Source organism: Micromys minutus (assembly GCF_963924665.1).
Source record: "Micromys minutus genome assembly, chromosome: 1".
Classification (NCBI taxonomy): Eukaryota; Metazoa; Chordata; class Mammalia; order Rodentia; family Muridae; genus Micromys; species Micromys minutus.
In genome coordinates this window covers 51,338,219-51,356,889 of record NC_137969.1, presented here as the reverse complement: position 1 = coordinate 51,356,889, position 18,671 = coordinate 51,338,219, and the positions used below count along the sequence as shown (strand labels likewise).

Below are 18,671 nucleotides of genomic sequence, written 5' to 3'. Positions count from 1 at the left end.
TTCACAATTTGCCATGAGGTAGAAAAAGTAGAACACTGTGCTCTTCTATGAGCTATGCATTCAGGAAACTAATGCCTTAACCAAAAAAAAAAAAAAAGAAAAAAGAAAAAAGAAAAAAAAAAAAAAACCCAAAAAACCCCAATACTTTTCAAAAGCAACTTTTCTTTGTAAAAATCCAATTTATAAACTACAAAGTAATAATATAATTAGAATACAAGGCTTTGTTAAACCTCTAATTAGCTACAGAAACTAACTTACAAACTTTCTATAACATCACATCACAAAAGGCAGAGCAGCAGTCATGCCACCCAAATGGGATATTCATATTCTACAGATATCCAATATCATGGTTAAAATGGGATATACATACTCTACAGATATCCAATATCTGTGGTTACAATGGGATATACATACTCTACAGATATCCAATATCTGTGGTTAAAATGGGATATACATACTCTACCAATATCCAATATCCATGGTTAAAATGGGATATACATACTCTACAGATATCCAATATCCATGGTTAAAGCAAGTTTTTTAAAGCACAGTAAGCTTATAGACATAATAAGAAACACAGAAGGCAAACTTGTTGAGTACAGAACAAATGAAGCAAGCAACAAATCTACACTGTGGCTTACACAATTAATACGCAACATAACTGTCAACAAAATGTGCTAGAAAAAATAGAGGGACTGAAATATTAAATAAAAAGACTTTATTATCATAGTAGTGGATTGTGTACCTCCTAGTGAGATCTGAGACTAACCTGCATAACACAGTAAGACTTGTTTTCAACAACAAGAAAAAGTTAATTTGGGTGATTGAGAGGCCTGGAGACCTGGCTAAATGATTAAGAGCACTGCAGTTGAGGTCCTAGCAGTCACAGGGGACTTACAACTGTTGTTAAGTCCAGGTCCAGGGACTACATGTGTCCTCTTATGGCCTCTGCAGACACCACACACATGGATACACATGTAGGCAAAACACCCATATACATAAAATAAAAATAATAAAAGATTTAAAAAGATAATCTTTGGTATGACATCACTGTTCTTGTGTTCTAAAAATTTCTTACCTTTTGGAGATTTCTATTTTCATGTTTTGTTGCTGAAATGATTACACTGATCCCAAGGCCATAAGGAGGATACATCATGTAATAATGAAGTAAGATCAGCAACAAGTTTGCTTTTCTTAATTTCTTTTTTTGAGGTACTGAGGATTGACCCAAGAAACACTCCATATGATAAGCCAAGCAAGTGCTCTACCATTGAGTGACACCCCAAAATGAAATTCTCTGTTACTGAACCTGAATGATAGCCAGAGGGTTTGTTTCATGTATTGTACTTAATATTTAAAAATGAGCTTAAACAATATTAAGTATACATTATGAATGAAAAAACAAGTTATTGATATAAGTTAATATTACAATAAAGATTAAGTTTTAGTTTACCTTCTTATTCAGTCTCTGGTTTTCCTTTTCAACTTTTAGGATTTTAGAAGTGCTGCCTTCTGCAGAGTCCATAGTACTCCGAAGTTCTTCTACAGTTTTCGTCAAAGTCTGGTTTTCCATTTCTAACTTTAATAATTTACTTGATGTTAATTCATTTACTTCATGGCCCAAGGATTTCTGTGGTGCTGTAATATTGACAAATGTCACTAAAATAACTATTATAATACTGACTTCTAATGTACCCTGACACCTGACCTTAACTTCATAAAATTTTAAGTTAGCTAAGATAAATGCAATTAAAAACCTAATGAAACAAACTTAAGTCTTGAGTTTCTTAACATACACAACTCAAACATAAGAGACTCTAGAGTTCTATTTCCATGGGAAATTACTTGGTAATTGTCATGTTGATGATGATGGGTTATTTGATTAATTACACATATTTCCTTGCAATCTTACAAGATCCCTCTAACTTGAGAAATAAAAAACATATCTTAAAATTTTGAAGCGACTTCAAATATTAAAAGGTAGACAAAGAAGAATCCTTAAGATTGTTTTGAAGATTATATACACTGTTCACATTCTGCTGAGAAAAAAAAAGTCAATGATCACCTTAGCAAAGACAAATATCTGGTCGATTTTGTCATGAGGAAGCACCTTTAACAACTCTTTTTCTTTCCCAGCATTTTACGGACTCTTTAGAAAATTCACATCATACACAACTGTCACATCATTCACTTCTCAGTCTTTCCATGTCTTCCCTTCAATTCTTGCTGCACACCCCCCTCCACCGGCAAAAAAAACAAACACCAAAAATCAAACTAGTATGATCTATAAATTTACTGGGGAGTGAGTGATCAATCTCTCTGTGGCCTGTTCCAAAGCTCCCCTCCCACACCCCTGCTGGAAGGCATCTACTTCAGCAGCCTACCACAGTTCATAACAGTTGACTCCAAGGTCTTCTTGTCTAGGCTGTTACTATTTTCTGGGGTGAAAGGGACGAACAGAGTTGGGGTGGGAGAAGACGGGCAGAGTTGGAGTGGACCTAGGGTTGTCACTGAAGACTTCCATGTCCTTCTTTTTCAACTGTGCACTGTAGTCCTATCACTGCAAAAGTATGTCCCTACTACATTTAAATACTGGACAAAATAGGGTACAGTGAATAATCTTATTATTTAAAGAAAGAAATACTGTTTGTTCTAGCCATCATAATCACATATTATGTAATCCTACTACACTGTCATAGATTTTGTTGTTGATATTTCTGCCTACAATACTTTTTCTTCCTCAAAGATACTGCTTATATTCTGCCCACGTTCTACCCCGGGAAAGGCTACACAGAACTCTCGAGAGTCAAGCAGTGGAACTGAACAGAGGTGCACACTTCCGGCCCAAGGCCAGACCCAGTCCACTTGCACTGGAACGGGCAGCACAACTGTGCACAGGTCCCGGGGAGCTCAGAAGAGCAGCAGGAATGCTTTCCATCCTAAGCAGAAGACTCAGTACCCGTCTGCACATAGCTGAGCCCACAGACAAGCCATGCAAGTGCTCTCCCACCTGAGCCCATGAGAGAGACCTGAGTGACCTCCATCAAGACTCGGTACCCGCCTGAAGACAGCTGAGACCCCAGAACAGCCTTGCAAGTGCTCTTCAGACTGAGCCCACAGAGAGCTTACCACACACCCTTCAGGCTGTCCCAGGAGAGTTAGCCTGAAGCTCCTAGAGGCAAACTAGTATGGTGCACTCCTGGATCAGATCCTTTGGGACAGAGCGAGAGGGCAGGGTGACCTCCATTAAGACTCAGAACCTGCCTGCACATGGCTGAGCTCCCAGAATAGTCTCACAAGAGCTCTCCCACTTGAGCCCATGAAGGCAGAATGGAGTCACTGCAATCAGAACTCACTGGCTGCCTACAAAGAGCCAAACACCCAGAAGCAATTTCCTTCCTGAGCCCACAAGCCCTCAGATCCACAGGAGAGTCAGGCTGCACTCAGAGACAAGATCACATATAATCACAGAAAAAAGATAGCAATAGGAAAGTGAAGGAACCTAAGCAATGGAAACCAAGACAACCTGACAACATCAGAACCCAGTTCTCCCACCACAGCAAGTAGTGGACTGCCAAACACACCAGAAAAACAAGACTAAGACTTGAAATCATACATAATGATGATGTTGGAGATCTTGGAGAAGTGCATAAATAACTCCCTTAAACAATTACAGGAGAACCAGGAAAATATCACTCAAAAGAACTCCAGGAAAACACAACCAAATAAATAAAGGAATTGAAAAAGGAAATAGAAACAATAAAGAACACACAAAATGAGACAGCCGTGAAGATGGAAAACCAAAAAAAGAAATCAGGAGTCAGAGATACAAACATCAACAACAGACTATAAGAGATGGAAGAGAGGATCTCAGGGGCTGAAGACAACATAGAAAACATAGACAAAAACGGTCAGAGAAGATGGCAAAAACCAAAAGCTCCTAACCCAAAATGTCCAGGAGATCCAGAACACAATGAGAAGACCAAACCTAAGTATAATAGGTGTAGAAGAGGGTGAAGAATATCAACTAAAAGGCACAGTAAATATCTTCAACAAAATCATAGAAAAAAACTTCCCTGCCTTTAAGAACTAGATGACCATGAACATACAGGAAGCCTAAAGAACTCCAAATAGATTGGACCAGAAAAGAAACTCTTCCTAATAGTTAAAACACCGAATAGTCAAAACAAAGAAAGAATCCTAAAAGCTGTAAGGGAAAAAAGACAAGTAACATATAAAGGCAGACCAATCAGATTTACACCAGACTTCTCAAGAGAGACTATGAAAGCTAGAAGATCCTGGAAAGATGTCATACAGACCCTAAGAGGAACAAGAATGCAAGCCCAGGTTACTATATCCAGCAAAACTCTCAATCATCATAGATGGAGAAACCAAGATATTCCAGGAAAAAACCAAATTTACACAGTATCTGTCCACAAATCCAGACCTAAAAAGAATGATAAATGAAAAAAATCCAACACAAGGAAGGAAACTACACCCAAGGAAAAGAAAAAAAAATTACGCAAGGAAACCAAATGAAGAAAAGCACACAAATATAAGTCTACCTCTAACAACAAAAATAACAGGAAACAAATATAACAGGAAACAAAAATCACTATTCCACAATTTCTCTTAACACCAATAGACTCAATTCCCCAGTAAAAGGACAAAGACTATCAGACTGGATATGTAAATAGGATCCAGCATTTTGCAGCGTACGGGAAACTCATCTCAGAAACAAAGACAGACACTACCTTGGAATAAAAGGCTGAGAAAAAAAAACCTTCTAAGCAATTGGGCCCAGAAAACAAGCTGGAATAGCTATTCTAACATCAAATAAAACTGATTTTCAATCAAAAGATATCAAGAAAGATGAGAAAGAACACTTTTTACTCATCGCAGAAAAAAATCAATCAAGATGAACTCTAAATCTTGAACATTTATGCTCCAAATACAAGGACACCCACATTTATAAAAGAAATGCTACTAAAGTACAAAGCATATATTACACCACACACAATAAAAGTGGGAGACTTCAACACCCCACTCTCATCAAAGGACAGATCATGGAGACAAACTGAACAGAGATACAGCAAATCTAGCAGAGGTTATGAACCAACTGGAATTAACAGACTTGGTTCAAGGGAGTAGGAACTCTGCCTCAGGGACTTGGTTTCTAACTGGAAGTCCGTGCATGCAGAACAGGCACTCAGGCCATTGGCCACCAGGAACAGCGGATATCCAAAGACACAAGCCAGGTACACAAAAGAGACAAGAACCAATCACTGACAACAAGACCACTTATAATCACAGACAACAAGATGGCAAGAGAAAAGCAAAAGAGGATATCACAGGGAAACCAAGACAACCTGGCAACATCAGAACCCAGCTCTCCCTTCACAGCAAACAGTGGAGTGCTAAACACTCCAGAAAAAGAAGACTCAAACCTGAAATCACACCTCAAGATGATGATAGAGATCCTTAAACAAGAACAGGAGGAAAAGCATAAATAGAAGCTTTTAAAGAGGAAACAAGAAAAACACTCAAAGAAATCAAAGAACTAGAGGAAAACAGAACGAAAGAGATGAAGGAATTGAAGAAGGAATTTAAAATGGAAATGGAAACAATAAAGAAAACACTAAAAGAGACAACCCTGGAGGTAGAAAACCTAAAAATGAAATCAGAAGTCACAGATGCAAGCATCTCCAACAGACTACAAGAGATGGAAGAGAGAATCTCAGAGGCCGAAGAAAACATTGAAAACAGACAAAACAGTCAGAGAAGATACAAATGCCAAAAAGTTTCTAACCCAAAATGTCCAGGAGATCCAGGACACAATGAGAAGACAAAACCTAAGGATAATAGGAATAGAAGAGTGCAAAGAATATCAACTAAGAGGCACAGTAAATATGTTCAACAAAATCGTAGAAGAAAACTTCCCTACCCTTAAGAATGAGATGACCATGAGCATTAAAGAAGCCTACAGAACTCAAAATAGGTTGGACCAGAAAAGAAATTCCTCCCAACACATAAAAGTCAAAACGCCAAGTGCCCAAAGCAAAGAAAGAATACTAAAAGCAGTAACAGAAAAAGGACATGTAACAAATAAAGGCAGACCAATCAGAATCACACCTGACTTCTCAACAGAGACTATGAAAGGTAGAAGATCCTGGACAGACATCATGCAGACCCTAAGAGAACACAAGTGTCAGCCCAAGCTGCTATACTCAGCAAAACTCTCAATCACCATAGATGGAGAGACTAAGATATTCCAGGACAAAACTAAATTTACGCAATATCTGACCACAAACCCAGCACTACAATGAATTATTGGTGGAAAACCCCATACAAGGAGGGAAACTACATCCTAGTAAAAACAAGAAAATACCTTAGCAAGAAAATCAAAAGAAGAAAGACACAGGCACACTTTTACCTCTAAAAGCAAAAATAAGAGGAAACAGCAACCACTATTTCTTAATATTTGTTAACATAAATAGACTCAATTCCCCAATAAAAAGACATAGGCTATCAGACTGGATACATAAACAGAATCCAGCATTTTGCTGCATACAGGAAACTCATCTCAAAGACAAAGACAGACACTATCTTAGAGTAAAAGGTTGGGAAAAAACCTTCCAAGCAAACGGCCCTAAGAGGCAAGCTGGAATGGCCAATTCTAATATCGAACAAAGCAGACTTTCAAACAAAAGTTATCAAAAAAAGATAAGGAAGGACACTTTTTACTCATTACAGGGAAAATCTGACAGGAGGAACTCTCAATCCTTAACATATATACTCCAAATACAAGAGCACCCATATTCATAAAAGAAACCCTACTAAAGCTCAAAAAATACATCTCACCCCACACAATAATAGTGGGAGACCTCAACACCCTACTCTCATCAATGGACAGATCATGGAAACAGAAACTGAACAAGGAAACAGTGAAACTAGGAGAGGTTATGAACCAATTGGGATTAATAGACATCTACAGAACATATCAACCTAAAACAAAAGAATAGACCTTCTTCTCAGCACCTCACGGCACCTTCTCCAAAATTGACCATATAATCAGTCATATAACAAGCCTTAATAGATATAAGAAGATTGAAATACTCCCATGCATCCTCTCAGATCACCATGGTCTAAGGCTGGACTTTAACAACAACAAAAACAACAAAAAGCCCACATACACATGGAAACTAAACAACGCTCTGTTAAACGAAAGCAGGGTCAAAGAAGAAATAAATCAAGAAATTAAGGATTTTCTAGAATTTAATGAAAATGAAAACACAACACACCCAAACCTATGGGATGCAATGTAAGTAGCACTGAGAGGAAAACTCATAGCTCCGAGTGCTTCCAAAGAGAACTTGGAGAGAGCATACACTAGGAACTTGGCAGCACAGTTGAAAGCTCTGGAACAAAAGGAAACAGACACACCCGAGAGGAGTAAACTGCAAGAAATAATCAAACTTAGGACAGAAATTGACCAAATAGAAACAAAAAGAACCACTGAAAGAATCAACAAAACCAAGGGCTGGTTCTTTGAGAAAATTAACAAGATTGATAAACCCCTAAGCAAACTAACTAGAGGGCAAAGAGAGAGTATACAAATTAACAAAATCAGAAAGGAAAGTGGAGACATAACAACTGAAACTGAGGAAATTCAAGAAATCATCAGATCCTACTACAAAAGCCTATACTCAACAAAGCTGGAAAATCTGGAGGAAATGGATGAATTCCTAGACAGATACCAGATACTAAAGTTAAACCAGGACCAGATAAACCATCTAAATCATCCCATAACACCTAAAGAAATAGAAGCAGTCATCCAAAACTTCCCAACCAAAAAAAGCCCGGGTCCAGATGGGTTCAGTGCAGAATTCTATCAGACATTTATTGATGACATAATACCAGTACTCTCCAAACTATTCCACAAAATATAGTCAGATGAAACACTCCTAACTCATTTTTGGAGGCCACAATAACCCTTTTTCCTAAACCACACAAAGACCCTACAAGGAAAGAGAATTTCCTATGCAAAAATACTCAGCAAAATCCTTGCAAACCAAATCCAAGAACACATCAAAACAATCATTCACCATGATCAAGCAGGCTTCATCCCTGGGATGCAGGGATGGTTTAATATACGGAAATCCATCAACATAATCCACCACATAAACAAAAACAAAAAAAAAAATACAAAAAAACCCACATGGTCATCTCACTAGATGCTGAGAAAGCATTTGACAAAATTGAACACCCCTTCATCTTAAAAGTCTTGGAAAGAACAGGAATCCAAGGCCCATACCTAAAGATAATAACAGCAATATATAGCAAACCAATAGCCAGCATCAAACTTAATGGTGAGAAACATTAGCAATCCCACTAAAATCAGGGACTACACAAGGCTGCCCACTCTGCCGCTACCTATTCATCATAGTACTGGAAGTCCTGGCCAGAGCAATTAGACAGCAAAAGGAAATCAAAGTAATACAAATTGGAAAGGAAGAAGTAAAAACATCACTGTTTGCAGATGACATGATAGTGTACGTAAGTGACCCCAAAAATTCCACCAGAGAACTTCTACAGCTGATAAACAAGTTCAGCAAAGTGGCCGGATATAAAATTAACTCAAAGAAATCAGTAGTCTTCCTCTACTCAAAGGACAAACATGCGGAGAAAGAAATTAGGAAAAAGATATCCTTCACAATAGTCACAAAAAATATGAAATACCTTGGTATGACTCTAACTAAGCAAGTTAAGGACCTGTATGACAAGAACTTCAAATCTCTAAAGAAGGAAATCAAGGAGATCTCAGAAAATGGAAAGCTCTCCCATGCTCATGGATTGGAAGGATCAACATTATAAAAATGGCCATTTTACCAAAAGCAATCTACAGATTCAATGCAATCTCCATCAAAATTCCAACTCAATTTTTCATAGAGTTGGAAAGAGCAATGTGCAATTTCATCTGGAATAACAAAAGCCCTAGAGTAGCGAAATCCATCCTCAACAACAAGAAAACATCTGAGGAAATCACTTTCCCTTAGCTCAAGCTATATCACAAGGCAATTGTGTTAAAAATTGCATGGTACTGGTACAAAATAGGCACATGGATCAATAGAATAGAAGATCCCGAAATGAGCCATCACATATATGGTCACTTGATTTTTGACAAAGAAGAATGGCTAAGATCAAAAATTCAGATGACAGCAGAAGCTGTCGAGGATGTGGAGAAAGAGGAACACTTTTCCACCATTTGTGGGGTTGTAAACCACTCTGGAAATCAGTCTGGTGATTCCTCAGAAAATTGGACATAGTACTACCTGAAGACCCAGTTATTCCACTTCTGGGCATGTACCCCAGAGAAACTCCAACATACAACAAAGACACATGCACCACAATGTTCATAGTAGCCCTATTTATAATAGCCAAAAGCTGGAAAGAACACAGATGTTCTTCTGTAGATGAATAGATACAAAAATTGTGGTATATTTACACAATGGAGCACTACTCAGCTATCAGAAACAATGACTTTATTAAATTTCTAAGAAAATGGATACATTTAGAGAATATCATCCTGAGTGAGATAACCCAGTCACAAAAGAACAGACATAACATGCAGTCACTGGTAATTGGACACTAACCCCAGAAAGCTCTGAACACCCCAGAAACAACTCACAGACTCTAGCAAGTTCAAGAAAAAAAGAAAAAGAAAATGAAAAACCATTTTGCTTAATCTTTACACACCAAGATAACTTTGACTATTTCCAGGTTACATCTTGTTTTACAGGTACTTTATGCTCATTTTAACTAGTAAGATTTTAATGCATACTATGAAACCTTTAAAAAAAATCAAGTACTGACAAAAATGTAGTTGCATAATTTCATGCATAAATGCTTAAAATCTGTTCATTTATCTTTGTTTTTTAAAATAAAGTTGTAAAAAAACTGAAAAAAAAAAAGACAGGGTTAAATGTTTTTTATAAGAGTTGCCTTGGTCATGGTGTCTGTTCACACCAGTAAAACCCTATGATAACCACGCTGGCCTTAAACTGAGAATCAGCTTGCCTCTATCTACATAATGAGTCCCTGGATGAAAAGGTGTGTGCTACCACACCCAGAAAGAAGTTACAAATTTATCTAGTAGTCTCTCGTTATCCCCGCTATGAATAAACTGGTATGGATAATTTATTTACATTTGTTAAGAAAACAGCCATAGCCTTGAAAGCCCTTTACTCTTTTTACTCCGAGTACATATTCACCTTTAGCCTCGTCTTACTAGGTTTTTGACTTCCTAGTTTAATTTGTCTGCAGTCGAAGAACATATTGACTAGATACAACTGTTTTACTTAATGGATGGCTATAGTTCTCAGGAGAAACCAATAAATTAGTATTTCCTCTCCTGTGACAGTAACTTGAAATATCGCCTAATCAACCACCCAAACTTGTTAATGAATTCACAAAACTGAAGTTTTACTTTAAACTAATTGTATACTTCTACAAAGCTAAATACTGTCTTCTGTATATATTATTCGTTATATACTAAATGAAGCTAAATAAATTTATTTGATAGAATTTTAAAACTAAAAGGGCCAGGATTCGGGTTTTTAAAAAGCCCTTCTCCCAGAACAAGTAGAATTGAGCTTTAAGTTATAAAGATGTAAAGAACAAGATATTACTCTGAGATAATAATTTTGAAGACAACTGCTCATCTTGTAGGATCTTAGCTAGGAAAAATAAAGAAATATAAATAATCTCAACTTACTTATTAATTTACTTAAAGGAAACAAAACTGAGATACCTTCAGCAAGTTCACTAGTTCTGGATATCTGTTCCAGCTCCCAGCCAAGGTGTAAGGACTCATCCATACTTTGTTTCTGTGCCATTTCCAGAGTCATATTTTCTTCCATTAGTTCTTCAATCTTCTTTCTATCCATATCTCGTTCCTTTTCAATAATACAGAACGGGGAAAGGAAACTAAGAAATAGTGTAATTTCCATCCCTTATCCATTTATTCTTACTTATTTTAAACTGAATGTTTTTAGTTTCTTAAAATTCTCTCATTGGAGGTAATACTTAGTTACTGTAATCACCACTGTTGATTACAAATATTGATCAGGTATCTGACATCCTTTTATTTATTTTAAAAAATTTTTTATACCTTCGTCTCTAGTGTTACAGTCTGGTACTGTAATTTTAAATGGCAGAAAGCACTGACCTAACTGAAGACATGACACTGAATCTATTGAACAGAAAACTGCTTTTACTTTCTCAACTAAATATGTACTAAGTGAGAGAAAAATAATGAGTGCTTTCATTTACTCAGTGAACTTTTCTTTAACACAAATAATTTGAGGTAAGAATAAAATAGAAGTAAAACTAAATCAGCTTTACTAATGTTCAGAAAAAGATATTGGCATGGCTCAGATTTATGTGTGCTGAAACTATTTATCAACATTAACATATTGTAAAGCATGTTTATTAATCCATAATAATAAGCATGGAGGTTGTACTTGAATATCTATAATAATCAATACATAAGTAAATGACTACATACAGTATTTCCAAACTTACAAATTTCTCTAATATAATACAAGCAACCTTATTTAGTGAACTATGTAAGTATATTGTGTAGAATATTCCTTCTTGTATAATTGATACTGAAATAAAAATTATTTTAAAAATTGTTTGTACTTTATTTTTTTATTAGATACTCTCTGTATTTGAAATGTTGTCCCCTTTCCCCACACCACTCCTTTCTTCCTCCCCTTCCAATTGTCTTCACAAAGATGCACTCACTCCTAATCACCATCTCCACTTCAGTGCCCAGGCAGTCCCCTACATTGGGAAAACATGCCTACACTGGACCAAACCTCTTCTGACATTGATGTCAGACACTGCTATCTTCTGCTACATATGCAACTGGAGCCATAGGTCTCTCAATGTGTGCACAATGGTTGGTGTTTTAGTCCATGGGAGTTGTGGAGGGTTTAGTTGGTTGATAATGTTGTTCTTCCCATGAGGTTGCAACTCCTTTCAGCTCCTTCAGTCCTTTCTTTACCATTTTCATTGAGGTCCCAGTCTTCAAGCAATGCTCAGCTGTATCTGTATGACTCTGGCAGAGCCCCAGAGGAGGCATCCCTATCTGGTTCCTGCCAATAAATACTTCTTGGCATCAGCAATAGTGTTTGGGTTTGATGGTTGCATATGGGGTTGATCCCAAGGTGAGGCAGCCTCTGAATAATCTTTTCTTCAGTCCCTGTTCCTCTATTTGACCTTGTATTTCCTCCCACAAGTGTTTTATTCTCCCTTCTAAGAAGGATTGAGGCATTCACATTTTGGCCTTCCTATTTTTTGAGCTTCATAAGGACCATGAGCTTTCTGGGGCTAGTATCCACTTATCAGTGAGTGCCTACCATGTGGGTTCTTTTGTGACTGGGCTACCTCACTCAGGATGATAGTATCTAGTTCCATCCATTTGCCTAGGAATGTCATAAACTCATTGTTTCTAATAGCTGAGTAAATGTAACACAATTTCTCTGTATCCATTCCTCTGCTGAGGACATCTGTGTTCTTTCCAGCTTTTGGATATTATAAATAAGGATGCTATCAACATGGTGGAGCATGTATCCTTATTATACGTTGGAGCATCTTTGTGGTATATGCCCAGTACTGGAATTACTGAGTCTTCAGGTAAGACTATGTCCAATTTTCTGAGGAACTGCCAAACTGATTTCCAGAGTGGTTGTACCAGATTACAATCCCACCAACAATGGAGGAGTGTTCCACTTTCTCCACATCCTTGCCAGCATCTGCTGTCACCTGAGTTTTTGATATTAGTCATTCTAACTGGTGTGAGGGGAAATCTCAGGGTTGATTTGATTTCCATTTCCCTGATGACCAGGGATGTTGAACATTTCTTTAGGTGCTTCTCAGCCATTCCTCAGTTGAGAATCCTTTGTTTAGTTCTGTACCCCCTTTTTAATAGGATTGTTTGATTCTCTGGAGTCTGATTTCTTGAGTTCTTTGTATATATTAGATACCAGCTCTCTATCAAATGTAGGATTGGATAAAGATACTTTCCCAATCTGTTGGATGCTATTTTGTCTCCTTGACAGTGCCCTTAGCCTTACAGAAGCTTTGCAATTTCATGAGGTCCCATTTGTCAATTTTTGATCTTAGAGCATAAGCAATTGGTGTTCTGTACAGGAAAATTTCCCCTGTGCCTATGTGTTCTTCCTCACTTTGTCTTCTAATAGTTTCAGTGTACCTGATTTTATGTGGAGATCTTTGATCCATTTGCACTTGAGCTTTGTACAAGGAGATAGGAAAGGAAATGCATGCTGACTGCCAGTTAAATCAACACCATTTGTTGAAGAGGCTGTCCTTTTTCCAATGAATGTTTTCAGGTCCTTTGCCAAAGATCAAGTGACCATAGGTATGGGGGCTCATTTCTGGGTCTTGAATTGTTCCATTGATCTACCTGCCTGTCTCTGTACCTATACCATGTGGTTTTTATCACAATTGATCTGTAATACAGCTTGAGGTCAGGGATGGTGATTCCCCTGAAAGTTCTTTTATTGTTTGATTTAGAATAGACTTTGCTATTCTAGTTTTTTTTGTTATTCCAAATAAATTTGTAAATTGCTCTTTCCAACTCTATGAAGAATTGAGTTGGAATTTTGATGGGTATTGCACTGAATCTGTAGATTGCTTCTGGGAAAATGGCCATTTTTACAATGTTGATCCTTCCAATCTATGAGCATGGGAGATGTTTCCATCTTCTGAGATCTTTTTCAATTTCCTTCTTCAAAGATTTGAAGTTTGTGTCACACAGATCTTTCACACCAAGGTATTTCATATTGATTGTGACTATTGTGAAGGGTGTCTTTCCCCTAATTTCTTTCTGAGCATGTTTATCCTTTGAGTAGAGGAGGGCTACTGATATGTTTGAGTTAATTTTATAACCAGCCACTTTGCTTAAGTTGTTTATCAGCTGTAAAAGTTCTCTTGTGAAATTTTTGGGGTCACTTAAGTATACTATCATATATATCATCAGCAAATAATAATATTTTGACTTCTTTCTTTCTGACTTTGTATCCCTTTTGCTGTCTAATTACTTTGGCCAAGACTTCCAGTACTAAATTGAGTAAGTAGGGGGAAGTGGGCAGCCTTGTCTAGTCCCTGGTTTTAGTGGGATTGCTTCAATTTTCGCACCATTTAGTTTTATTTTGGCTACTGGATTGCTGTATATTGCTTTTTGTATGTTAAGGTATGGGCCTGAATTCCTAATCTTTCCAAAACTTTTTTTTGTATTCATAAATTTATATACCTCATCATAAATCTAATCATATTTTGGTGACATTCTAAGATCCCGAGAATAAGTATCACCATCTGTCATTGAACGGCTGAGTTGATCCATCTTTTTTTTTTCCTTTTCTTTCTCTTTTTTTTAAAAACAGGTGGGATCTTTAATAAGCTAGTATATGAGTCATTACATTATACCCAATTCAGCAGGAAATATTCACACTTAGAGATGAACCATGAATTTTTTTCTTTTTCTTTTTCTTTTTCTTTTGCATAAATGTATACAAATATATTTTTGTCAGTGCTTGGCTTTTTTTTTTTTTTCTTTTTTTTAAGGTTTGCTACTCTGCATTAAGGTCTTACTAGTTACAATGAGCAAAAAGTACATGTAAAACAGGATGTAACCCGGAATTAGTCAACGTTTTCTTGGTGTGTAAGGATTGAGCATAATGTTTATTTTTTGTTTGTTTTGTTTTATTTTCTTTTTTTCTTGAGCTTCACACAGTCTGTGAGTTGTTTCTGGGGTTTCCAAAACTTTTAACATGAAGGGGTGTTGAATTTTGTCAAATGCTTTTTCAGCATCTAGTGAGGTGATCATGTGGTTTTTTTTCTTTGAGTTTGTTTATATGGTGGATTACATTGATGGATTTCCATATATTAAACCATCCCTACATCCCAGGGATGAAGCCTACTTGGTCATGGTGAATGATTGTTTTGATGTGTCCTTGGATTCTGTTTGCAAGAATTTTAGAGTATTTTTTGCATCAGTGTTCATTAGAAAAATTGTTCTGAAGTTCTATGTAGGATCCTTTTGTGGTTTAGGTATGAGCTTTGAAGAATGAGTTGGTCAGTGCTCCTTCTGTTTCTATTTAATGAAATAGTTTGGAGATTTTTGTCAGCACTGTCCAGTGAATTAAGAAAACCCATAAAATGTAGTTTTGTAACTTAATTCTTAGGTGTGGTCCACCAGGACATGATATAATTAGTTGAGGACCAGACCCAGGGTCAAGGCCTAGACTGTGTTGGTCCATGTCAGACTTGCTACTCTTGGAGGCCTAAGCAGCTGGCAGCTCAAATCACTGTATGTCTCCTTTGAGCTGACACATACAGTGAATTGTTTGTTTTAATGCATTTCAGAAACTTAATGATTTTGACAGTATGTTAAAATATCTGTATTTTCCAAATATTTGGATAAATAATTTTATATGAGCCAGTGTAAAATCTGATAAAAAGAGAAATGTCTTTTTTGAGGGTAACATATACCTTACTTTATTTTTAAACTAAATAGTTGCATTTTCACTATTTTTGTTGTTGTTATGGTTTGTTTGTTTATAAGTTTTAAAAACTATGGTCTTATTCTATAGCGTAGGCTGGTCTTGCACTTGCTGTGTAAGTCAGATAGCCTTGATTATGGGAGCATTCCGCCTGCCATAGCCACCCAAGTGTCTAGATTATAAACATGAACCTACAGCTTCAGCTCTAATGGACATTTGGATCACTTAGCATCAGGACTTGAAATATGTTGAAAATTGGAGGGAACATAATGTGACTTTGCACATTAGTTGGTAACTTTAAATTTGATTGCTCTTGTTTCTGTTTCTATGCTCAGTTCACCTTCTCTAAAAGATTCTCAATAGCAGCTCCTTCTGTTGAAGGTGGTGCAAACTCTGGGTGGTTCTGGGTGATTCTGGGTACACTTGCTCATGAAAATCCATGATTCCTGACCCAAGATGATTTGATAGGTTTCTCTTAACTTCAGTTTATGTTGCTTTCCAGAATTGCTCATTAAAATGTTCAGCATTGGAGTGTTCATATTGTCTTTGTGGTGTTGTGTATCCAAGATTTGAAAGCACCAAATATTTTGTACTTTAGATAGTTAGGTCATGTATCCTGTTTTACCTAGAACCATCCCAGTGCATGTTAGTCTTATCACATGTGACTAGAAAGTATTGAAGTTTGGAAGAAATGTGTAGTCACCATTTGTCAGATAACTTATATTTATTTTAATAATCACACATCACTAGATAATTCATAGATTAAATAGTTCTCAGAGATGTGAGCTGATGCATTGTTCTCCCCCGACAGCATATTATTTATCTTTTAGAGTGAGTACAGTTCTGTTGTTTGGCCTTTGCATTTATCTTCATAAAGAGCTGGCTTGTACTAATCTGATGTGCTATTGAAAAATTACCAATATGTGTTGTTAGGCTTTGTGGTTAAGTCTATAATCCTGGAAGCTGGTTAATTGTGGTATTTTTGTAATTCCTAATACATTTCAAAGAATCATAGCATCGGGAGCAATAGAAATACATATTTATTTATACAGTTTGATCCTGGTAATCAGAGCACAGCTTCCTAAGAGAGCTGGAAAAGAAATACATTTTTTTTTTTTTTTTTTTTTTTTTTTGTTCTAGCTTGGTTTTTCACTGTTGTGATAAAATGCTACAGCCAAAAGTAATTTGGCAAGAATAGGTTTATTTCAGCTTACAGCTTTTAGTTACTCTTGTGGGGAAGTAAGGGCAGGAATTAAAGGCAGGAACTAAGACAGAGCACAGCGAAACACTTTCTGGCTTGCTCAGCCTGATTCTCTGTATAGATCAGGTCCTTCTGCCCAGGCAATGGTTCTTAATCTTCCCAATGCTGTGACCCCCAGCTATAAAACTATAATTTTGCTACTGTTAAGAATCTTAAAACAATATCTGTGTTTTCGGATAGTCTCAGGTGACTCCTGTGAAAGGGATCTGGATGCACACAGTCCAAGAACTGCTGTGCTTATCCCTGGCATGGCCTGGCACAGGTGTGTGGACAAGTGTCCTGACCTCTGTAGTGCTCTGTAGTATTCACTGTCTTTCCTTGCTAAATGTCTCTTACCATTGATGCAGTTTTCCTTATCTTTCTTTTAATTAAGCGTTGTTTAACAGGGATTTGATTATTTCTTTTCTTTCCTTTTTTCCTTCCTTCCTTCCTTTCTTCTTTCATTATTTGTTATTTTTTTTCTTTCCTCTCTCCCTCCTCTTTCCCTTTTGTTTTCTTGTTCTATATCCTTGGTTCTAAAGACTTGGCAATAATGTTTTAGCGTTATTATTTCAAACCACTCACCCACTGCTAACCCTCAAAACTACTTGAGGAAACAGTTTAACCAGAGTTATTCTCGAATGATTAGTCTTTAGTTCTATACAATGTCAATCATGTGAACTAGAATACATCCTGATTCTTTTCGTGTATCTTTCTAGTCAGATTTACTTGATAGGTAAGTCTATTTAATTTCAAGCATCCAAGCAATGCTTATCTCTAAGTTTTCTCTCCCTCTTTCTTGGATAGGGTATTTATTGTTTCTGTTATCCACAGTTAAGGATAAGTACTCACAGAATGTTCTCAGTCCTCTGTGTGCCTGTTATCTAGCACATCCATACACATTCCTCTAGGGTTTCTTAACTTGCATCCTCAGTTTCACACACTGCTTTTTAACTGAACTTACCCATTTGGAATCTTTCAAAAACCCATGTTTCATGAAATTAGTATAAAAGCTATACAAGGATGCAACTCTGTTTATTTCCATGAGTATCCATAGGGTAAGCCTAACCCTAAACTAACCCCACCTAGAGACTAATTTATGAAGTAAGTAAAGTTACAATTTTACTGATTTCTGTTTCCTACCTTTATGGCCCCAGTGATCACATACTCCTGGAAATCTTTCTTCTTTCTTATGTGCAGCTCTAGGTGATCTCATTTCCTTTAGAGCCTTTGTTTTCTCAGTTTGACTTAATGATTTATAAAAAGCAAAGTGCAGGACTTTATATTCGGTTCTGTTACACTTCCTTGTTGTGTTGAGCTCAGTCTTGCTCCCTCTTGCCCCCCCTTTCCTTTTCTCCTGTTCTTTCTCTTCATTTTCTTCTTCCTTAAAACATGGTTTTTATTCACTGATATTATTCATAGTTTTCAAAAGAAGCTGGAAAGTAGCTCAATTTGGAGACAGCTCAATGTTCCTTGGTCAGTGCTTCCTGGAGTCTGATCTTCAGTATTTGCTTACGTAGCCTGCAGCACTGTGCCAGTCTTTTGTCCCAGGTTGGGAAGTGCAATTAAACAGGTTAGAGACTCAGGGTAGTACATCCTCCCCCAGAGCCAAGTGTATTCACTGGCATCCCCCTGCCCCCATTTGGTGGATTTTCAACTCTCAATTTTTTTCTATCTACAAGACCAGTTTTCATCTCAATTACAACCCCCTTTTTGGGAGAGGGCAAAATTCATCCATTTCTTGTTTGCATTGTTTTTAAAGAGTCACACTCTGTGGAGTCAAACTCCATGGTCTTCATTGAAATCTTGGGGATATCCATTTAGACGTCTTCTTAACTCAG

At 36.9% G+C, this 18,671-nt stretch overlaps 1 protein-coding gene across 3 annotated transcripts in view; it reads right to left on the bottom strand.

The window, feature by feature from the left end:
* The window catches only part of CCDC88A (coiled-coil domain containing 88A), a gene marked incomplete at its 3' end in the record, with an annotated part of 138,616 nt that overhangs the window by 51,211 nt on the left and 68,734 nt on the right, over positions 1-18,671 (bottom strand). For all 3 annotated transcript variants that reach the window (XM_080936042.1, XM_080936040.1, XM_080936041.1), the window contains exons 12-13: positions 10,811-10,955; positions 1,454-1,638 (exon numbers count right to left, since the gene is read on the bottom strand). In XM_080936042.1, coding sequence (XP_080792168.1) covers positions 1,454-1,638; positions 10,811-10,955 — 330 coding nt within the window. The remainder of the gene's footprint in view (positions 1-1,453; positions 1,639-10,810; positions 10,956-18,671) is intronic.